A 21,948-nucleotide genomic window follows, 5' to 3' on the forward strand; every position below is an offset into this window, starting at 1 on the left:
TTGTGATGGTTGGAATCCATGATTTGTGCTGTTGCAAAGAACAAAATAACTTGAATAAGAAATGCGGATGTCAATAGCATGCTGTGAACTTTATCCAATGAGAAAGCAATGGCAATTCCACGTTTACATATGAAATTTATGCAAACTCTGTGGATTTTCTAATCGATTAGAACAAAAAAAACCCACTCAACAGCTATCGTCATCTTTTTTCTTTGCTGCTTGCGATTTGGCAAGTTCAACACTCTTTTTTCGAAGAATAGGCGGTCCTTTTTTTCGAGCCTTTCCAGATTGGGGAGCTGCTTTCTTTTGATAAACTCCATGACCTGATAGATTAAATAAAATTACTTCCTTATCTTTTCTCGTACATTTACTTATATAAGTTTTACTCTTCAATATTGCCCTTCCCCCTTCTTCGAACAGCATGCTGAGCATTTCCAATGGAGACAAATACGCAAAGAAATACAATTAATCTTGATACACAGCATTATCCATCTTCCTCACAATTAAATAATGCTCACCAAAACTTAGCGAGCCTAGAAGCGTTAGATAGGAAAGACAATCGAAAAACTCGCTCTGTCAATTGGTTTATGGTACGCACCATTCTGACATCGGGTGCCGGCTTCTTCACTGACTCGTACGATGTCTTTATTATCAATCTTGTCATGCCTATGATCGGCTTCGTCTACTATCCCAACAACAACAACAAAATACCCTCCGATATTGAAGGCATTGTCAAAGGCATGGCATCGGTTGGTACCCTTCTTGGCCAGCTATTTTTTGGTTTCATGGGTGATATATTTGGACGAAAAATATATGGCTTTGAACTACTGATCATTATCATCGGTACCATCAACTGCGCAACGGCGGCATCGGCCATAAAAGGTGTCTCTATGCTGGGATTTCTGGGCTTTTGGCGCTTTATTTTGGGCATAGGTATAGGTGGAGACTATCCTATGTCGGCTACGATCACATCGGAATGGTCGTCTGCCGGAAGACGTGGTATGATGATGGCACTTATCTTCTCTATGCAAGGCATTGGTATGTTGGCAGCCGCTATAGTGACTATCATTCTGTTGGCTATTTTCAAAAGTGGTATTGAAACAGATACGAGGGAGTTGGATTATGTGTGGCGACTGTGCATAGGCTTGGGTGCCGTACCTGCATTTGCTACCGTTTATTTACGATTTACAATGCCTGAATCGCCGCGATATTCGCTCGACGTCAAGCATGACGTCGAACAAGCAGCTATTGCCATGACTGTACGCGGTGGTGAGTTGAAAAGCACTAATAAGGATACTACAATAAAATCTGCTTCTACAACAGAAAGTGATCCCTTCGAGTATGAAGAGCATCGCCGACATCAGCAAGAACAGCTGGCGCAAAAATCAAAAAGCAGAAACCATTGGAAAGAATTTCGGGATTATTTCAAGCAGTGGAAGCATCTCAAAGTATTGCTGGGTACATCTCTTTCCTGGTTTCTGTTGGATATAGCATTTTATGGTTTGGGACTGAACAACAGCTACGTCCTCAATGCCATTGGCTTTTCCAAGAAAGATACACCTTTCGAGGTGATGTGGTGGAATGCCATCGGGCAACTCATTATCACTCTTCTTGGTTCAGTCCCAGGTTATTATCTATCCGTCATTTTCATCGAGAGGTGGGGTCGTCGACCTATACAAATCATGGGTTTCGCAGTATGTACCGCTTTATTTATCATTCTATCAGCTGCCTATCATCCTCTGCGAGATAATTCAATTCCGGCTTTCGTTGCTATCTTTACTCTGGCTCAATTATTCCAAAACTTTGGTGCTAACACGACTACCTTTATTATCCCTGGTGAAGTCTTTCCAACCAAAGTACGAGCTTCTGCACACGGTATTTCTGCTGCTTCAGGCAAAGCAGGCGCCATTCTGGCAGCCTTTGCTTTCAATGAGTTGGTAGAAACGAATGATTCTTATCCTGGTGAGCATGCATTCTTGCCCCAGACTCTCGGTATCTTTGCGGGTATCATGTTTTTAGGTCTCATTGTTACGATTTTATGGATACCCGAATCCAAAGGCAAAGACTTGGAAGTATTCGAAGAAGGCTATGTGTCGCCTACAGGTTCAGTTGTAACTGATGAGTTCGAACCACCCCCTGTTACGGCAGTAACAGATGAGAAGAACGGTAGAAGCAAAGAATATCCCAGCAATCCGGATAATGGAAATGGCAAGGATAGCAATCATTCTTCGACAAACGCTAGTTCTTCATCCAAACCTTATATTTATTAGCATACCAATTTGCAGGGTTTAATGATTTGGAATTAGAAATCTAGCAATCTAAACGAGCACGCTTTTTTTTTTTCTTTGGTTCCCTTCAATAGCAAATAATATACTTTCGGTTTGAATTTAGATAAACATGTTGAATTTCTTTTCGCAGGTGCTGTAAGAGATGATTTTATGAAAATTTGCGCGGGGATGATGAGAACAACTGTTCTAGTAGTCAATCCAATACCGTCGAAATGGGTTCAATCGAACTTGGTTCATGAGCCCCTAAGTTCACGTGGGCCTACGGATTGAATGGATACCGAAACCATTGCCATAGAGTATGGCGACCTTGAGACATTCAATAGTATGGTAATCTTCACCCTATAACAAATTGAGTATACTGATTTTGAAGATGACTCTCAGAAGCTACCAACCAACGTCAAACTGATCATGATTGCTAGTAAGAAATAGGAACCTATATTGAATTAACTGTCTCATGAAGATGTTAAAAAAAGGAGGTGTGAGTGTAATCAAGGACGCAGAACTTTGTGATGTTTCACCTAGCTCGGATTACAAACTTCATGTTTTATTTAAACAATGGAAAACTACTGCCTTATTGCAAAAGAAGTGCCGACCTGGTAGACCTGGTACATCAGTGCAAGCCTTTTAAAAAAGATCCGGTAAACTCTAAAAAAAAAGAAAAAAGAAAAAAAAAGTGGTAGACCTGGTAGACAGATCAACCGAAAACTGAAACGTTTCTTGAGTAGACTTGCTCACTGGATCTAAGATGAAAACCCCAAACGAACAATATACCTTGCGAGAGAAATTGTTCTCAAAATTTTTGCACGAGGTGTTTTCAGTCTTAGAATTCACAAAAGACAAAAATGCAATCTGTGTTTAAAGGAAGCTATTAAGCATACTGAGCCCAGGAAATATTAGGCTTAGCCAAATAGTTAGTACCTCATATACGTATCATTGACTGCTTATCATATTTTGGTTATGTCAATCTCTCCAACGTTAAGACATAATGAAGTAGCGTTATCTAGCGGGATCATACGAAATTAGAAAAAGAAAGGGAGAAACCGCAATTGAAAACTGAATAAACCAAACTTCTGATGACAAAACCCGTAGCATTTCATATTGTAAGATTCTAAGACACCCTAATAACAACATTAGATAACTCCTGACTGTAGATTGTTCTATCGTTCTGTATAACTTCAGAATGCACCGTGCCCATTTGTAGTTAGGCGCGGGCACAAACTGCCGTCTATGCCGCACTATCCTCCCTTGAGGAAGTTGACGTAGATAGAGCCAAATCCGAGAAATCATCTTGAAAAAGAAACTGTACTCTTGTGCCTTGCATAATGAAAGGTTGCAAATACTGTTGAAGACTGCCAAAAATGTTAGATGCATACATAATTTTATTGCATCGTTGTCTCCACACGAAGGCTTACTGACATTGATATATACGACAAGTATGCAGAAATGATTTCCTTAAACTTTTTCAGATGCATTTTACCCCAGTTTTTTCCAAATTTGTGAGACTATGCTTCTGTACCTCAACACAAAAGCTTATCCAAGATGAAGTACCTTAAATTACGAGCCAAGATAAAAACTATCTCAGTAAACGATACTAAATCAAAGTATAAGAACCGTAGAATCACAAACAAAACAGTTAGAAAAGCAAAATGAAAAGAGACTGGGAAATAAAGGCATACAATGTATTAACTTCAGATTTGGACAACACAAACATAATTTTGGACGATAAGTAGATTATGTTTAAACAAATTCAATATAATAGTAGACCGTTAAGAGTAAGTATTAGACAGTTTGCACAACAGTAGAAAAGTACAAGCTTTTGTTCTTTTTACCTGTAAAAAATCAAACTGGGTTCGTTCCAGCGATCAATGAAGCAGGGCCTATAACCAGCTTCGATATCGGCTAAATCAAAGTCCTCCAAAGTCAACCAATGGTTTTCGATGCCTCCTTCGATTGTATGTGATTAGGACAAAGAGGCGAATGAGAGGAAGCATGGTTATCATTCCCACAACTTGGACACTCTACATCTTGTGATGCCGTTTTCTTCTTCTTCACTGCCTTTTTCTCTGCTTTAACACTGGCGCTCTGTTTTCTCTTCTTATTGCGACTCCCAACTATGAGTATGAGACGGTCTGTTACTCGGCTTGTGTGACTAAAAGCAGGTCGATGCTCGACTTACCATCGTCAGCGGATACAGCTTTATAATGTTTGCATTTTGGGTAGCTTTTATTGAAGTGACCCATTTCATTACAGTCTTTACATTTGGTATGGTCTGAATAAGTGCACAACAGGGTTACTAGTGTCTCAAACAACACATTATATTGTGGTTTGCCTTTACTGAACCGATTTCTCTTTTTAAACGCGATATAGAAGGAGTTTTTATAGTCATGCACAATTGTAGAATTTACATTGTAAATTTGTTGTAGAGGGTATCCATAAGTGTGGCTACAAGCTTTTATTCATGCCTTCCTACTCGTCATTTTTTAACTTTATTAAGAATGCTAATCAAGAATTAAAAGTAATATCCAACGCAATTCGTTGCAGATGGGAGCTGAACTATCGCTTCAGATCCAGAAAGCGTTTGAAACAGTTATGCCTGATGTTTACCTAGGTTGGACTAGGCATGCAAAAACACGCTGCGAAAAATACTTACAGAAAGAACATGGCATTATGAACTGGTAATTCAATCGTTTATAAAATTGTAAGAAAGTTTAAAAATAAAATGCAAGTTGCTCCAATAAATAGTGCAAGTCGTCTAAAATGGATGTTGAAACCACTGTAGTATAAAAAACGGCGTGCGTTAAAAGTCAGAGCGGCACAAACACAGATTATTGGTTTTCTTCTACCTACATAACAAAATGGCCGGGATCCTTAGAAAGCTTGCTTTACAAAAACGTTCTATATTATCAACCACAGTTCGCTTGTCTCAAAGAAATGCATGGAATAGAACATGCGTCACCTCAAAAAGAAGTTCGTTTGAAAGTTCTTAAAATGTCTTGATCTAGTTAAACTGATCTCTTGAACGTTATAACCACTATGTAGCCTTCATCGCGTGTATACCACGATTGGACAGAATCAGTGATGCAGAAGAACAGATAAAGATTGGTTCAGAGCATTTAAATAAAGGCTCGCTAGATATGGTAAAGGACGTTGATTAATTTATCCTTAAGCTTGATTAGTCGGACTAGAAAACCTTTATAATGACATATTCTTATGCAACAGGCAATGAACAGCTATCATAAAAGTGTGCAGTTGGCACCATCGGGTACAGGCTACTTCAACATTGGTGTTTGCTATTTTCAAATGGGTAAAAGATAAATGCATAGCAGATAGTTGAACCTGCCTTGAAAATCACTTCTAAATATGGCTCAAAAATAATATAGGCAAGCACCACGATGCTATCAAATCTTTTGAACGTTCCTTAGAATATACACCAAATTCACCTGATGCTCATACCAACATTGCTACCAGCTATCTAATGCTGAAAGATACCGAAAACGCTATCAAACATTTAGAAAAAGCCTCCAATTTTGATCCCCTTGACGGTGAAATACAGTACAATTTGGCTTGTGTGTATGAGGCAGTGGGTCGATTGAATGATGCAAAAACACGATTTGAGAGAGCTGAAATGCAGGGTATTGAGAAGGCTACCGAGGCATTAGAAAAATTAAAAAAGAAGTTGTAGCCAGTCTAGTTGTTTGTTTTTTTATCATCGTTTTTATTAACGTGGTGAATTGTTGCCGATATAAACTGATCTCAATACTCTACAATATTACAATACATCAGAAGTTTGCGTTATTAGCCTAGTCACACAATACATTGAAACAAAATATATGCCACAAAATTATACCTTGCAACATTTTCCATTCCTTTACGCCTCAACTTTTCCTTTTGACTTAGCATGGCATTCATTGGTAAGGGTGTACGTAAAATTCTATGTAAAATGACCGTTACGGTTAGTCTAACTGAATGCTACAATACAAACACCTCGAAGAAAAAGCAAGAAAACAAAAAAAAAACTTACTTCTCAAATAATATGATAACATCACTGCTATTGATTCTGTTGTAGTTTCTATTTCGCACCTGAGGCGTTAAATACTCTTCAAGATTATCAGACAAAAGAGACAAATCCAATAGTTGACGCAGTTCTACAAATGTATCCATCACAGTAGGATCACCTAATGCACGTACAAACTCTTCTACAAATCGGACATCCGTATCAAAGTTGCATAATGCAATTTCTGTCATATATCGCTGATCAGTATCTAACAACAGTCCCTTCATGGCTTGACTTAAATGCTCCAACGCATCAAAGTACAATAAACTCTTGATAGTTTCTGGTAAATTGAGCAAAGCAGCATTAGTGACATTGGTTAGAAAAGTGACCAGATCCTGCAAATTCGAGCTAGGACTATTTTGTATCTCCTGCGTCTCCCAATCATAGTCCAACAATTCTAAAAATTCATCTAGTTTGGCATTGACCAATTCAAACACGCGTTTTTCAGCCTTTCGACGGGTATCTTGAAAAGTTTTTGTTGCCTTCAAATGAATGTGTCCCGAACGATGAAAGGATCGAGTATCCATCAATAGCATTTCAAAGTCGGGACAGGTGGATTCAAAATACTCGATATTGATAATGATCTGTACTATTTGCGACAAATTAGTTGATTCGAGTTTTTTAAGTAAAATGTTGTTGACTTTATCTATTAGAAGACTATCAACAGCCTAAAGTAGAGTTATATCAAAAGCTAAGTCTCGAAACGTTATCTACTCATAGAGGGCTTTTCCTATTACCTTTTTAAGTATATCATCCATCTCGCCGTGTGTCTGACTAAACCCTTCCGCAAATTGATAGAACTGATGAACAAAATGACTGACATCGCGGCAGCAGGTTGGGAATACTTTAGAAAAGGGTAATCGAAGTGGAAATCTAAATGAAAACAATTAGGTATGAGATAATGGCGAGTCAAGATTGATAAAGCAGGAACAATATTTACCCATATCGCTTGATGAATTCGCGATCTGGTCTAAACCGGGTATATTGCATTACATTTTGTAATTCTTGCTCATTTTCTACAGTCATTGGCATGCACTCATCTTCCTGAACAATCTATACACCGTGACCATAAACCTTGATGAGATACTTTACGTTATAATCATGTTATGAGCTACTCACCTTTTCAAACACCTCACTGTATTGACTAATAAGCAATTCTGAATAGCGTTGGAACAACGTAATGAGTGTCTCTTGAAGGGGCTTTACAGAGTAGTCAAATCCTTCCAATGTTTGGATGAACACCAGTAACGAGAATTTGATCCTTAAAAAGAGTTCTGGATTTTTGCAGCCTTTTAGACTTTCTGATACGACCAAGATAACCTTGCTTGTCACCATCTCCCATAGCCCGTCTACTTCTGCTTGACTTCTAAAGTCAGTTGTATTATGTAGAATCAGATGCTCAATAATAAAGAAGCCGACGATGTCTTGCAATAAGTTATCAAATGTTGCCATATTTCCATCACGTAAATTGATTGGTGTTGAAAGAGCCAAGTTTGCTTGTGCCTAATTGGTCAGAGTAATAAATTGTGGTATATAAGTCTATAGTATAATCAATCAGTTGATGAGACAATACTTACTCTTCTATCTTCGGAATAGGAGGTCTTAAACTCGGCGCGCTTGTTTAGCGTACCATAGACATGGATGCATCTGTATAGGGGCTCAAAATCGATATTGACCTCATCCAATATACTAGCTGCGAGAGCGAACGATGTTAATTGATTAGGTACCTTTCTCTCGTTTCTTGCTCATCTCTACTTACTTTCTAGACCTTCATTAACAACCATTTCAATAGCAGAGTTAACTTGATGATGTTGTAGGTTTTTTAGTTTCGGATTCTCGGTCGTTTTCGTTCGCCATCTTTCTTGTCTTTCTTGCATTCTTTGCATTGCTAAATTCCCAATTTCTCGGGATATTTCACGAACTCTAGCCAGCCATTCTTTCAATTCAATCGTTACAGTATTCTTAATATTACTTTGCATCACAGGCACACTTTTTGAAAGCATTTTTGTGAAAGTAAATTGCTGTACTCGTCCCAATCGATCGTTTTCTAATCCATCCAGAGTCTGTATAACAATTTCAACATTCATGTAAGCCGACTAAAAAGCAAAAAAAAAAAAATAGCTAATAGATCGTTTCTTATATCTCTCTTACATACTTTCAATGCTGTATAATAATTCTTTTTCTCCAACATATCATTTACGTTATTGGCTGATTTTAAGACAATCAAACTAGATTGTATCGCTTCAATGGCATCTTCTACATTTTGTTGCACTTTCCTTGCATTGTTCAACTCTTTTTTCTGGGGAAAATTGATGAGATCATGCTTAGAACATAACTTTTGGTTACCTTCAACTTTCGTTATTTACCCTTTGAGCCATCTTTGTACCGCTCGTCTGTAACGCTTGGTTCACCTCTCCCAACTTTTTACGCAATTCTACTGAACCTTGTCGAACTTTTAATAGTTGATCGACTGCTTGTACAAATTCCTATGAATAGACGTTATTTGTTTGATTCTGGGTCAGCTCGAAGTTATGCTCGTAACAGTTATTTTGCCAATTTTCCATTCAACAGAAGAGAGTTTACTTGATAATGTGAATTGCACATTCGTTCGATTTCACCATCTTTTTTTCGAATAAAGGCATCTAAAGATTCCAGAAATGCTGCTTGTTTTCCTGTTTCTGTAATATTCTTAATAACGGGACCAAGTTGTTCCAAGTTCTCTGAATCATCAATAGCAGCTGAGATCGTAAGGTCGAGGTTACTGCCCGGTACCACAAAGTCCTCGTCGGCAATCGATGTTTTTCTAACTGATTTTGTTAATTGCTCGACTTCTGCAGTGGTTGGCATTTAGCTGATGAACCTTTTCGCTTGTTGATGCTGCTATACTAATTGTTATTTTGTGAAATAAAGGGCAAACTACCAAAGAAAACACTTTTGCTGCTGCTTTAAACTGAGTTTAAAAAACTGACCCCGCATCTGACTCGGCTTTCTTCAACACCACCAAAAAAGATTAGGTGTTGTACATAGTGGTGGCTCTGACAGCCAGTGATAACGCTGCAGCTAAACTGAAGCAAACTATGTTCAATAGATTCTCGTAACAACCTATGCATTTTTTTTTTTTGCGTTATGAGATATATTTCATCTCAAAACGCTTAGGAATTACAGTCCGTTTAGGAACGTATTCATTGATAACTGTCGAGAAATTTATATAGTACAACTTCAACCGGTTTTGTGAAAGACAGATTAATGTATAATTTTACTTTATTAGAAATCATAAGCCATATATTATTGTAACTTTACAGTAAAACTATGCGCTAAATTGCTGATTACGCGAAAGATAGATCAGTCTTCATCTAGTAGCAATTCAACAGTCTCCACCTGCTGTTGCCTAGCTGCTGGTTCTATAATTTGAGGAACCGGTTTTCGTTTTACACCAAAATTTTCGACTACTTCTATAACTTGGATATCGACCTTTCTATCAGATGTGCTATGGTGATGATGATGCTGATGATGATGTTTAGACAGGTTTGCTTGAGTCGGTGGCTTCTTAAACTGTTGCTTTTCTGATTTCGTTCTTCTCTTAGATTTTGTTTTAGAAGTGTCATTTCTCGAGTTATCCTCTGTTTCAACCTCAATGGTTTCCATCTTGATAATATTTTTAACTTTCAAGGAGTCTGCTACAGCAGAGCGATTGAGAACATTATGAGTGATGATAGCAGTGGCAGAGCTGGCTGTTGTAGCTGTTGTGGATGATGTTACGGTAGCGGTAGAGGTAGTTGCTGTGGGAATAATGACATGGTCAGAAGAATTGAAACTATCCACTACAGTAATCAGAGGTTGTTGCTTAGCTCCTGCAAGTAGAGTATTGGCATCATTCTGCACAGCAGTAGTAGCAGCGGTAGAGGATGTCTTAATACCATTAGTATCACAAGGAGCCGGAGCGCCGAGAGAGTGAAGAGTATCAAGCCATCGACCTGCTTGTTGATATAACGTTTTTTGTTTGGGGCTGGGTATGATATGTAACGGAGGAGTTACAGTTATGCAGCTTGGAGCAGCAACAAATGTAAAGCTTTCACTGTCTGTTATCTGAGTTTGCAGCTCTTGAGAGTTGTTGTCTTGTAATGTATCTGATAGATGCTCTGTTGGTTTTAAACTCGAAACGCCGAAATCAAGGGTAGAAAATGGTTTTGATGTTTCTACCGTTTCTTTTGATGGAGTTTGTCGTAGTGTGTCTATTATTTTCTTTGCCTTCAGTGGGGCTTTCTCTTGGTTCACAGTAGCCGTCCCATTAGGTATAGAAGTGGAGTCAGTATCGCTTGCTGTTATAACTGGTCGATGTAAGCTACCAGTTTCATGCAGTGTATTTCCTGCATTTTCTGCAGCAGCTTTTTCGAGATTCCGTGACTTTCGCGTCTTATCGATATACTGTGGAGCAACTGGTACTTCTTCCACCTTCGCTGAGACTGTAGCAGTAGGGTCAGAAGAAGCTGCACGCTGCCGTTTTCCTGTACTTTGCGTGATTTGAGGATTGATAGTAACCGTACCTTCTCTTTCTACCAGTGAAGCAGGCCTACTACCGTACAAACCAATGTCTCTAGCAGTAATGAAAGAGGAGCTACTACTTGCTGGAAATCCTCGGTTATCATCTTCCTTATCATCTGTACCAACATTTTCCTCAAATTTGCTTTGATTCTGTTCCTCAAAGTTAACAGTCATTTTAGGCTTAGCAATCGTTTCAAATGTTTCTACTGAAACTAGCTGCTGCTCCTCCTCGTATTCTTCATATTCTTCATTATCACCGCTATCTACTATAGTATACATATGCTTCATCCTTTTTGCATTCGTTTGTATACTTCTGTACCAAATTTCAATCCATTGTAACTATTTATAAACAGTAAAATTTGTTAATAAAGTATACACTGGGAAAGAATATGATAAAGCTTAGACTATGTATACAATCGCAAACGTACAGGAACACATAGTTGTACTAAATATACGTTGAAAGCAACGAAATCACCTGGGCTTAATCGGCCTCTGGCCACTTCGTAAGCGAATAAAAGACAACCTACAAGCAAGCCTCCTGTAACTATCATATTTTGTGCTAAATTAAGCGCAAACGAGGGTGGGGCATTCAACAGATCTGCTTGTTCTTCTTCTGAAGTATTTCCGACAGAATGACTTGCTACAGCAGCTGTTACTTCGGTAATATCTGACAAATAAGTGTCACCTTCTCTGCCTGATGGTTGTGGTGAAGCTGTACTACTAGTCTGTTCCACGTCTGTGCCAGTGGCGTTCAATCCAATGTTCTCTTCTTCTCCATCAATAGAAATGTGATGTTGCGACAAATAAAGTGTTGCACACAAATATGTAAACATAGTAATAAGAATGATAATACCGAAGTACCGACCGTAAATGTATGATACGAACAAGGAAGTCAGGATCACGTTGATACAGAAAGGAAAGATGTGGAACAGTAACAGATTTAAGATCTTCACTGTTGCATTGGTTCCGCGCTGAATGACAATTCCGTCCTCTAGTTGTTTGTCTTCATCTCGCTTACTGTTACTGTTGGTGAATACTCCAGTACTGCCATTATTCGTCTCCGCAGCGGCAACATCCGTAGAAGATGGTTTTTGCTGCGTCCTGTCGTCCTTACGCTGCTGTACTGTGGACATAATCTCCTTTTTGATATGATTCATGATAGGTATATTTAGCCTTGTTTGAATGAATGATTCCAACAGGTTGGTTGAGTTATTATTGCCCTGAACGAACTTTAATGCAATATAAATGATAATAAGCTGCCATGATATAGAATCGAATACCCCAGCATCGGGATCTGATGGCTGGGGCTCTTGTTGCTTTTGCTTGAAGTCATCGATAATATGACCTATTTCCCATGGAGCCCATAGATTCACTATAAACCCAAGTGCCATGACACAAAAACAAAGAAGAACCAGTATATAAATTTTGAAATTGAATCCTTCTGAACTTTTGCGAGGTAATAAAATATGCAATGTTTTCTGTGCTAAGCTTCTAAAAGTTGATGGAGGAGTCTTCTTCTTTCTCTTTTTGACGGTTGTGGTTGTTGTAGTTGTAATTGTTGTCTTCGTAATTGCACCATATTGTGTCTTCGAGGTTGAAACCGTGGTGGATGTCTTAGCATTCGTGGCTGTGCTGGACGACAACAATGGAGAACTTGCATCATTGTTATGGGTGGTACGACTGCGGCGATTGTTCATCCACACATTCATGCTGAATACAGAAAGAATTAAGCTTTCCACCACATAGCGAACCACAAAGATACTGAAAAGGAAATGATCATAGGCAGCATTAGGAGAGGAAGGTTCAGTCCCTGAAAGAAAAAAAAAAAAAGAGAGTTGGTACGACCACAAGTACAGAAAGAGTTAATTTTTTGCAGTATCGGACTTGTTGCTTCAATCAACACATTGGGAGCTCAACGAACGATGCTTAACTCTAATCACTTCTCTCATTCCCGCACTCCTAAATTTCGCCACATATTGTATTCACAATGTTTTACGTATAAAATGCTGCTCATCACCGCCCCCCTACCCCTACCCCTTGAATTTATTGACAGTGCACATACCTGGTTGTTCTCCTGGTTTCAATGTTAGACCATAAGAAAGCCAACACCAACCAACCAAGGAATCGATACCGATTACTTCAATCCAAAATATTTGCTGTTGTATCCACGAAGCATGATCATCTGATTGCATCTTTAACCGCTTTCCGTTGACTATGAATGAGATTAAGTTAAACACCCAAGCGAACCATGATGCAATAATATAGTAGGAGAAGATTGCAACTGTAATGGTGTTTTCATTAGTGTTGTTAGGGGTTATAATGGCGTGTGTGATGATGACAACAGCGTCCGCTATGTAGGTGAAAAGAACGAAGCAGCAAAGGATTATGATAAATTTTGAAAAGATTGATAAGCTAGTATTCTTGACAGGCCTTTGTATCTGCTGTTCTGTTTTCAAAATTTGGCTACGGTAGCGTACAATAGACAAAGTGAAGAGCGCAATTGAGGACGCAAGTAAGACAGTAGGGCCACACACGAAAATGGCAGGCCAGCCGTACGGAATGATGGAAGAAAAGGCTGTTTGCGAAAACATTGAACCCTTCGAGGTATACTATTTTATTGCAAAGAAATGTAGAAAAGGGATATCACAATAAGAGATGCAGACAAAGAAGAAAAGAAAGATAAAATGAAAGAAAGGAGCATCAATGGGAAGAGGTGGATCAATTACAACGTTGCTTTTTTTAAATTTGCTTTGTACACAGATCCAAATACATGCTTAAGAGCAGATCTTTCTTGAAAGCTGTATCCGTGCGGAATTTATAATTTGAACGGAACTACGGGCCAAAGCACGATAGGTGCATCGTCAACACTGGTCGTGGTACGAGAACGACAAGAAGCCAAATAGCTTGAATTCAATAGATCTTCTTTCAGTCTTATTTGCCTTCCACTTTCGCTTTTACTGTAAATGTTGTCTTGCTGATTCACTAATACCAAGCAAGTAGTTGGCGGTTCTGATATCCCACTATTTAAAACATTTGATTCATCATATTGCCAGTTCTCCTCTCCTCTTCGTTCTTCTTCCATGATTCGCTGAGCCTCTTCTTCTTTCTGCTTTCTGAAATTCTCAGAGAATTGAAAAACTTCAAGAGCCTCTTCAGACATAAACTGCAATGCAACAGAATCATCTGCATTTAAGCTTTCTTCCTCAAAGTCTTCGACATTTAACTCATTAGACTCTAAATGATGTTGCCGAAACTCCTCTTGTCGTTGTGGATCGTCAGCATCAACACGATATTCCGCCTCATCAAACGGATCAGCATATTCGTCATCGTCGTCTTGTTCTGCTTCTTCGTCAAAATAGTACCATTGCTGTTGTTGTTGTTCTTGTTGTTTCGGGTTGAGAAATGTTTGCCAATATAGTTTTTGCTCAGGACCGAAATGTTTTTGATGGAAATTGCGAAAGGACAAACGATTCATATAAAACGAGACAAAAATTGACAGCTGATCAAAAAAGAAACAAAAAGGTGCATAAAAGCACCAAATCTCAGCTATTTTCATTTGCATTTTCTTTAAAAGTTCAAAGTATCCAATGGCACCAAATTACCCAAAACAGATCTTGACAACCTTGAAAGGTCATAAAGGACCTGTTAACGATGTATGTTATAATAAATCAGGTCAATATTGCCTATCGGCAGGTCGCGATCGATCGATTCGCTTATGGAATCCTGAAACAGGACTTTTGATTCATACTTACAATGGTCACGGACGAGATGTGCTTGGCTTAGCAGTGTAACTTTCTACGTAAACATGAATATACGGTGTTTGTATTTTAGATAGGCAAGTTAACCATTTACTTTTGCTTAGATCGAACGATAACGGGAAAATTGTAAGTGGAGGTGTTGACCGTACAGTTTTGCTTTGGGACGTGAGTTCAGGCGAAATTCTACGGCGTTTTACAGCGCATTGGGAAAGGGTGAATTCGGTCGCTTTCAACGACGAATCGACCGTTGTAGTGAGCGGATCATTTGATGCTACTATTCGTCTGTGGGACCTGAGATCAATGAATTTCCAACCTATTCAAGTGATCGAAGACTGTAAAGATAGTGTTATGTCTGTAGAGGTCAAAGGACCAGAAATTGTCGCAGGATGTGCAGATGGAAAGCTACGCACTTACGATATTAGGATGGGAGAATTAAAAGAAGATTATATAGGACCTGCCATTACATCCGCCAGACTATCAAAGGATAACAATTGCATATTGGTTAGCTCGTTAGATGACACAATGAGGTTGATGGATAAAAGTAATGGAAAACTTTTAAACGAGTAAGTGTGTTGCATTTGACTAAAAGTGTGTTAATGTAACAACATCAGTTTTGACTCAGTTCAATAATTGACGAATCATTAGGTTCAAAGGTGGCCATAAGCATAAGGAATACAAGCTAGCATCTATACTATCCAATTCAGACGCTGTAGCAATTACAGGATCGGAAGATGGAAAGATTTTTGTCTACGATGTACTAGAGGGAGATGTTTTGTCAACATTAGAGGGCCACAAAGGTGTATCTTCAGCTTTAGCGTATCATCCTGAGAATGATGCTATGTTATCAGGAGGTTCGGATGGTCTGATACATATCTGGGGCTAATGAAGCAGAATAAAATAAAATTATTATCACCCTTTGAAGCAAAAGAAAAACCTAAACACTACCAGTCAGACGTAGCATTTGCTGCAAGCGACTTTTTTATGAATATGGTTGCTTTTAACTAGATTAGAAAGGCTTCTTATATTATACTTCCCAATGTAGAATTTTATCCAGCTTTCAATAATTGAGGGAATGAGGACCATAAATAGATACTATTGATTCCTGTTCATCTTCAACGCAGTTTTGAACCTCTGCCTCATTCATTTCATACTTTTTAATAGAAACATCCGTTGATCGCATGCAGGATAGCAACATTTGTTTTGCCTGTTTTCGAAAGCTATTGCAAAGTTATGTTTCATCTACTGATGTTGCTGACCTCTTTTTCGTTTAGAAAAAGAACAGCCAATAATGAAATTACTCATCCCAAACATCATAAACCACTTTTCAAGGTTTTAAGTGCCCTTCGATATGGCTTTTGGGCCGGTTTGATGTATCCAGGTTTTACGCATGGTTTTCTGATGCGGAAAGGGGGTACAATTGTTGATTTCTGCACCAAGATAGCTGATGGAGAAATAGCCAAAATGGCAAGTGCTCAGAGCATGATTTATATATCCAGCGTACAAATGCTCTTCATATGTTACTTAAAACTGTTTTACACATGTGGAATAATGATATGATACTTACAATACTACTTTCAGACATTGTACAAATTGTACGGTTGATTGGATGGTTAAAAGGTTCATATAATTACATGAATGTTGCCCTATTTATATTTAATAATACAATTGTGGTAGAGATGACAATGTATACTTACTTGAAACATACAGACTCTTAATAGATAGGATTCAGAAGCGAGTAAGCCACGAAATTCATAGCTCGTACCTTGATTTTAAAGTTTTTTTAGGTCCGTACCTTGTTGTATAATACGGCCGTCTTCGGACATACACTGTGAAACGTATATCCTAACGTTTAATACAGCATATCAACTTTTCATTCACTGTGAGATTGGTAACCACTTTTATTGGTGTTTTAATGAAGCAAAACGCTGTGTGCGACTGCAACTTCTTCACTGTTAAGACTGTGCGTTGCGGAAATTCATTTTTTACATTTTTAAGCTTTTTCGTCGTTTCCTTTTGTTCATCCATCAATCTTTCCATATTATTTCATAGCTCTGTTTATCCAAATCTTCGAATCTTGAAATATCCAATATGAACTACCTGATGCTAGATAGAGCGTCAGAAGCAGCAGCAAACGACTTGGCTGAAGTGAGGAAGTTAATTGAAGGAATGAACGCTTTGGTTCACAGTCAAATTCAACAGCAACAACAACAATTGCAACAACAACAACAGATTCAACAAGCTCAAGTTCAGGCACAGTCTCAAGCCCAATACCCCTCTCAACAGCTTCTGCCATCGCAATGCTCGGTGATAGAGAATTCAACTGCCTCCCAAGCACGAAACCAGGTCGGGAATGGCGCAAAATCCAGTGCACGATTACAAACTTCAGTTGAGAAGAACTCAACTACAGTAAAAGTTGAGATGAATAATAATGGAGTACCAGTGTCTCCGAAGCAGCCTACAGAGTCAGTGGAAACTCACAGTCTTAGCGATAACTCAATGGCTGGGAATAATGTACAAACGAACATACCTACCACTGGTGGAACCCTTACAGAAAGAGAGACTGCAAAGGCTATCCAAATTAAAGCAGAACAACCTTCTTACAAACAACAGCAACAAGAACAGATTGAGCAACAACAACAACAACAACAACAACAGCAGCAGCAACTAAGACAGCAACAACAAAACATGAGCGCCCAATTTCGGTAAGGGAGATATGCGATTTATGATAAAAAGAGTTATTCAAAGTCTACTGATACCTTAATTCCCGACTGTGCAGCGAACCTGCGGTACAGCCTCAACCACCAGTAGGAGTAGTTGTAGAAGTGACACATTTGACTTTCAATAGAGTAGTATACTTTCAACTCGCCTGTAAAAATCGTTGAACAGTTCATTGTTAGTATTACAAATGGACTTATCATTTTATTTATTCTATAATAGTGGAGGCAACCATTGAGCCAATGATTGCTTGGTTGAGGCTTTCTTTTCAAGATGCCGCCATTTCTGGTATGGTTCTTCAGTATAAAGGTTTTGATGGATTATGGAAATGTCTATTGAATCGTAAGTTTGGAAGTGAAGATAATATACAAGTGAATGAGACATAAATTATTGATATCATCCAATTTAACATCGCAATAGGCGATGACTCTCTAAAAAGAATTTTACAGCAAAGTTTAAAAAGTAATACAATGCTACAAATGAGAGTGCCAAGAGAAGAAGATTTGGTTAGCGTAAGTGAAGCATAATATTGGGAGAATGTAACGACTTCTTCTGCCTCTTTTCTTTTTTCTTTCAGTGCTAAAACGATTGCTTTTCATAGTCAGGGTACACGGATCGTAGATTAATTGCTTTGACGAGAACAGAAAGCATGGTTTGAGAGAACAGCGCATCATCATTTCATCGAGAATTTTTCATATATCAGTAACATATTGGCTTCAGTGTTAGACTCACTTGATCTTCCTTTGATATCATATTTTATACACATATTCAAAGTTTTACACATATACTAACAATATAATCACTTGCAAACAATCCGCCGAACGTGCAAAATACGCTTGAGTACAATTATGAAGAGGTCATGAAGTTTTATTTACAATGTTTGGGAAATGCCATGATAAGTTATTTTGTAATTATGCTTTGCAAAATATGGTTTGGTTTTGGTTTTTTTTTTAACATCAATATGGTAGGAGTAGTGAAAGGTTGAATGTGTTTGGATTATCTTTCATTACAAAGTTGCATTTCTTTCCTTTAATTCAACTTCCACACCGCGTACAAACACTCTCTTAAGGTTTAAATCATCATCCAAGAAAACCATATCAGCATCTGCTCCAGGATTTAAAGTACCCTTTCTATCTTGAATACCCAAGCATTGGGCAGGATGCAATGTGGCTGCTTCTAAAGCCTCGACGTTTGTGCATCTTGTAAATTTCTTGAAATTACGAACGCAATGATCAATAGAAATAGTGCTTCCGGCTAATGTATTTGTACCCTTGATATAAGCACCGCTGACACCACGGACTTCAACATCGCGACCACCCAAACGATGAATACCAGCAGGTAAACCAGCAGCAGAGAGAGCATCAGTTACCAAAACACAACCACTAGGGTGAGAATAGTAAGCAATGCGTACAGAGTTGGGATGAACGTGAACACCGTCACAAATGATACCATAGAAAGGACGAGGATCTGTTTTTTCACGACATGGCGAGGTGGTTGAGGGTAAAGGATGACGTTCAGGTTGCTTAGGTTCGGGTAAGTCACTAGCGCCTAGAATACCTACCATACCAGGATCACGTTGATGGAAAGGACGCATAGCGTTGAACAAATGAGTCATAAAAGTGGCACCAGCCTTGACACCTTCTTCAGCTTGACTGATGGTGGCAGCTGAATGGCCGATAGAAACAGTAATATCGCGATCAACAAGTTGGGGAATGACGTCCAAGATACCTTCGATTTCGGGAGCCACTGTCATAATGCGGACAGCCTTACCGCCTTTCTTAAGTTCGGGACCATAAGCCTTGTCTAGCGCATCAATTCCATCCTTGGCATTTTGTATGACGGTTTGATTGTGAGCACCCTTCTTTTCAGTAGAAATGAATGGACCTTCACAATGAGCACCAAGAATTTCTGCACCTTCTTTAGCATCTCCAGGACGATATTGCAATAAAGGCAATACCTAGATAGCATGAGTTAGCACCACAAGCACAGCTTTTGTCCTTTGAATACACTTTAAACATTGAATTACCTTTGAATATACTTCCGGAGCGGAAGTGACCACAGTTGGACAAAAGGCAGTACAGCCACTCTGCAATAACCCCTTAGATACTGTCGCGATATCCTTTTTTAATTTCGATTCGGGATCTTTATAATCTGAAAAGTCAATACCAAATGCGCCGTTGATTTGTAAATCAATGAAACCAGGTGCAACAATAGCGCCCTGAGCGTCAATAATCTCGTCGGGTTCTCTGTTATACTTGAAGAAGGAATTGAAAGCATCAATGATTTTGCCGTCTTGAATCCATAGATACGAGTCGTTGACTATTTCGTGATCGCGCAAGATACGAGCATTGATGATTTTGGTAATTTTACCGCCGTTAGAAGGAGATGGCATTTTATTTGAAATTAATATCTAACTAAATATTCAAGTTGGGAAAAGAAGAACCAAACGAGAATGGGTAAAGTCAGTCATATGCGTACATTATTTATACCTTGGTAGTTGATGATACCAGCGTTGACAATTTTGCTATAAACAGATGTCTCAGAAAAAGATTACGCAATTTTATTTCCCGCTGGAAAAAGCATGAGTTTTGTTAAATTAGCTTCAAAGGCACTTCTCCGGAAAAAAGATTGCAAAGGGTCCTTTTCCATATCCTTCAAAGGGTCTTTGTTAAAAAAAGAATGATGTCCTTTTTGTTAAAGTGATTTTCTTATGCTAATCCTTCTTTTTAACCTTTGGAAAATACGTAAATGTAACGTTGGACAGAAACAATGCAGCCGAAGATGAATGTTGCTTCCCCAGGTTACAATTAAAAGGCCCACTTTGGCTATCAGATATGCAGAGAAAACAAATCTTTGGGTGAATTCTATTATGTAAGATTATGGTTCTCGAAGGGAACAAGGGTCACCATTGATTTTGATAGGCGATAGTGTGATTAAGCTGGTAATACCAACTTGACACCCAAACGTTTCACGAAATACTGCATTCGGGAGAGGGGTACGGGTGTTCTCAAACCCAAGTGTCGTTGTAGACCTTTAGCTAAAAACAACGGGTGATGGTTTCCCTTGACACGGATCAAAAATGGAAACAATAAGGGTCTTACTGAGACATTCTGGTGAAAAAGTCCACTTGAGGTTAAATCTTTCTAGACTAATGCCGATTGCAACCGAGATTAAGGACTGATATGCAAGGAAGCCTAACTGTAATTGGGCTCCATGCCTATAATTCTTATTATAGGATTATTATTTTCTGGTACAGTCATTGGGAATTACCTAACCTTACTTTTAGAAGAGAATACTTCCCTACTGGTACAAATAGTGAAGGATTCAAGTTTCACCTAATTAACTTCAAACTTTAGCGGGATAATGCCATCTTACGCTATTATTATGGTGATCAGTATGTCAGTTATTGTTACAGTTATTTTTAACTTCTTAGGGAACAGTTCAATGTTGCCATAGTTTCAGAAGTGAGGGTCGCTTTATTATGCTTGTAATGTAAAAGAGTGATAATACCGATCTGTCAATATAGAGGTAAATAAATAATCAATTAAATAGCTAGTATGTATTTGCAGCATAAAGTTATAGTAGAATGAATCGAGTAGGGTAGCATTATGTGTTAAGAAGAAGGATAAAGTTAAATAAAACGCGAAACGAAAGGCTCTTTGAATTTGTTATTATTGCATGCTAATCGTGTTACAAGCCCCACGTTACCGAGTATACAGTTTCAGCCGCCAATTTTAATCGTTGCTGTTCTTGTTTCATTAAGAAGTACTCTCTTGCGCTATTTAGCATCATGTTATGTTGTTGTTGGTAGTTGTGGGGACTCTTGTTAAAGTAACAGTGGTATTTGTTTTCGTTGCTGTTGCTGCTGAAACTACTGTAGCTGCTTATTGTGCTGTTATAAGAGCCGATGCTATCTCTTCTTTTAGGTAGACTTTTGTTACTATTATCGTTATTGCTGCCAGAACCGTGTGGTGTATGAGAATTATGAATAAAATTGCAACGAATACCATAAGGACAGGTACCGTCTCCAAAATAAGCACGGCAAATCTGCGTTTTATAGCGATTGTGCCTAGGAACCACTCGCAATTCTCCCTCTCCATGAGCATATCGGCATTTTTTATTGTATCTAGAATGTAAAAGAAACCTTTATTACTAACTGTACGCTCCGAAAATAGGTTTCATTTTTATAAATGCATGTTTCCAGAATCTTAGAATACCTGCAATGCCCTAGTTCTGTCCAGTTTCTACAAAATTCGGTCTTGTATAGCTTGATATCTTTTGCATATTTCGAATTTGTTATATTGATGCTGTTTTGTAATTGTGGTTGTGCTTCGTACGGCTGCTCGTAAAATGGCAACCAGCTATTATTTACAAAGTGAACGGACGGCTCTTTTTGTGCTTGAGATAAATACATCACACAACGGATGAAGTAAATGAAAAGCAGAGAATATGAAGAGTGAAAAGAAAAGATGTTTGTGGCAAACAAACTCCTTGAAATGTTGCGATTTTATATTTCTGAATTGTTTTTGTATTCTCATACGCCCAACTTGTTACAGATATATCATATTTCAATACGAAACTTGTTTTCATC

General features: G+C 38.4%; 10 protein-coding genes across 10 annotated transcripts; 4 read left to right on the forward strand and 6 right to left on the reverse strand.

Moving 5' to 3' along the window:
* Position 1: 1 nt before the first annotated feature.
* Positions 2 to 2,270, forward strand: BDF20DRAFT_928569 (major facilitator superfamily domain-containing protein; the record flags this gene model as incomplete). Its single annotated transcript, XM_053084727.1, has 2 exons — positions 2 to 1,269; positions 1,348 to 2,270. The coding sequence occupies exons 1-2, from the start codon at positions 438 to 440 to the stop codon at positions 2,268 to 2,270; spliced, it is 1,755 nt and encodes a 584-aa protein (XP_052930903.1). The 5' UTR covers positions 2 to 437.
* A 2,407-nt stretch (positions 2,271 to 4,677) lies between these two features.
* Positions 4,678 to 6,141, forward strand: BDF20DRAFT_901613 (uncharacterized protein). Its single transcript, XM_053082815.1, has 6 exons — positions 4,678 to 4,696; positions 4,783 to 4,963; positions 5,031 to 5,255; positions 5,328 to 5,425; positions 5,508 to 5,592; positions 5,669 to 6,141. The coding sequence occupies exons 3-6, from the start codon at positions 5,144 to 5,146 to the stop codon at positions 5,968 to 5,970; spliced, it is 597 nt and encodes a 198-aa protein (XP_052930904.1). The 5' UTR covers positions 4,678 to 4,696; positions 4,783 to 4,963; positions 5,031 to 5,143; the 3' UTR covers positions 5,971 to 6,141.
* Positions 6,142 to 9,244, reverse strand: BDF20DRAFT_901630 (exocyst complex subunit Sec15-like-domain-containing protein). Its single transcript, XM_053082816.1, has 9 exons — positions 8,926 to 9,244; positions 8,709 to 8,828; positions 8,498 to 8,641; positions 8,102 to 8,405; positions 7,920 to 8,035; positions 7,462 to 7,845; positions 7,283 to 7,395; positions 7,080 to 7,215; positions 6,142 to 7,010 (listed from the first exon to the last, which is right to left on the reverse strand). The coding sequence occupies exons 1-9, from the start codon at positions 9,187 to 9,189 to the stop codon at positions 6,306 to 6,308; spliced, it is 2,286 nt and encodes a 761-aa protein (XP_052930905.1). The 5' UTR covers positions 9,190 to 9,244; the 3' UTR covers positions 6,142 to 6,305.
* A 319-nt stretch (positions 9,245 to 9,563) lies between these two features.
* On the reverse strand, positions 9,564 to 11,258 carry BDF20DRAFT_240685 (uncharacterized protein). Its single transcript, XM_053074988.1, has one exon. It carries the CDS (start codon positions 11,170 to 11,172, stop codon positions 9,685 to 9,687), a length of 1,488 nt encoding a protein of 495 aa, XP_052930906.1. The 5' UTR covers positions 11,173 to 11,258; the 3' UTR covers positions 9,564 to 9,684.
* BDF20DRAFT_240548 (uncharacterized protein) lies at positions 10,733 to 13,880 on the reverse strand. The gene is made up of 3 exons (XM_053074987.1): positions 12,947 to 13,880; positions 11,299 to 12,694; positions 10,733 to 11,223 (listed from the first exon to the last, which is right to left on the reverse strand). Exons 1-3 carry the CDS (start codon positions 13,473 to 13,475, stop codon positions 11,169 to 11,171), a joined length of 1,980 nt encoding a protein of 659 aa, XP_052930907.1. The 5' UTR covers positions 13,476 to 13,880; the 3' UTR covers positions 10,733 to 11,168.
* A 104-nt stretch (positions 13,881 to 13,984) lies between these two features.
* On the reverse strand, positions 13,985 to 14,359 carry BDF20DRAFT_803539 (uncharacterized protein; the record flags this gene model as incomplete). Its single annotated transcript, XM_053076443.1, has 1 exon — positions 13,985 to 14,359. A coding segment is annotated over one exon (375 nt), but the record flags the coding sequence as incomplete, so codon positions are not given.
* A 112-nt stretch (positions 14,360 to 14,471) lies between these two features.
* On the forward strand, positions 14,472 to 15,525 carry BDF20DRAFT_908494 (WD40-repeat-containing domain protein; the record flags this gene model as incomplete). The annotated part of the gene is made up of 3 exons (XM_053083484.1): positions 14,472 to 14,671; positions 14,747 to 15,205; positions 15,288 to 15,525. 3 exons carry the CDS (start codon positions 14,472 to 14,474, stop codon positions 15,523 to 15,525), a joined length of 897 nt encoding a protein of 298 aa, XP_052930909.1.
* A 1,205-nt stretch (positions 15,526 to 16,730) lies between these two features.
* BDF20DRAFT_840369 (uncharacterized protein) lies at positions 16,731 to 18,015 on the forward strand (the record flags this gene model as incomplete). Its single annotated transcript, XM_053079382.1, has 5 exons — positions 16,731 to 17,344; positions 17,419 to 17,510; positions 17,580 to 17,699; positions 17,778 to 17,869; positions 17,959 to 18,015. 5 exons carry the CDS (start codon positions 16,731 to 16,733, stop codon positions 18,013 to 18,015), a joined length of 975 nt encoding a protein of 324 aa, XP_052930910.1.
* A 348-nt stretch (positions 18,016 to 18,363) lies between these two features.
* Positions 18,364 to 19,749, reverse strand: BDF20DRAFT_908495 (uncharacterized protein; the record flags this gene model as incomplete). The annotated part of the gene is made up of 2 exons (XM_053083485.1): positions 18,364 to 19,314; positions 19,465 to 19,749. The coding sequence occupies 2 exons, from the start codon at positions 19,747 to 19,749 to the stop codon at positions 18,364 to 18,366; spliced, it is 1,236 nt and encodes a 411-aa protein (XP_052930911.1).
* A 1,298-nt stretch (positions 19,750 to 21,047) lies between these two features.
* Positions 21,048 to 21,771, reverse strand: BDF20DRAFT_829797 (uncharacterized protein; the record flags this gene model as incomplete). The annotated part of the gene is made up of 2 exons (XM_053078350.1): positions 21,048 to 21,483; positions 21,575 to 21,771. The coding sequence occupies 2 exons, from the start codon at positions 21,769 to 21,771 to the stop codon at positions 21,048 to 21,050; spliced, it is 633 nt and encodes a 210-aa protein (XP_052930912.1).
* Positions 21,772 to 21,948: the final 177 nt, after the last annotated feature.

The sequence above is a fragment of the Mycotypha africana genome, assembly GCF_025528875.1.
Source record: "Mycotypha africana strain NRRL 2978 chromosome Unknown BDF20scaffold_17, whole genome shotgun sequence".
NCBI classification, from domain to species: domain Eukaryota; kingdom Fungi; phylum Mucoromycota; class Mucoromycetes; order Mucorales; family Mycotyphaceae; genus Mycotypha; species Mycotypha africana.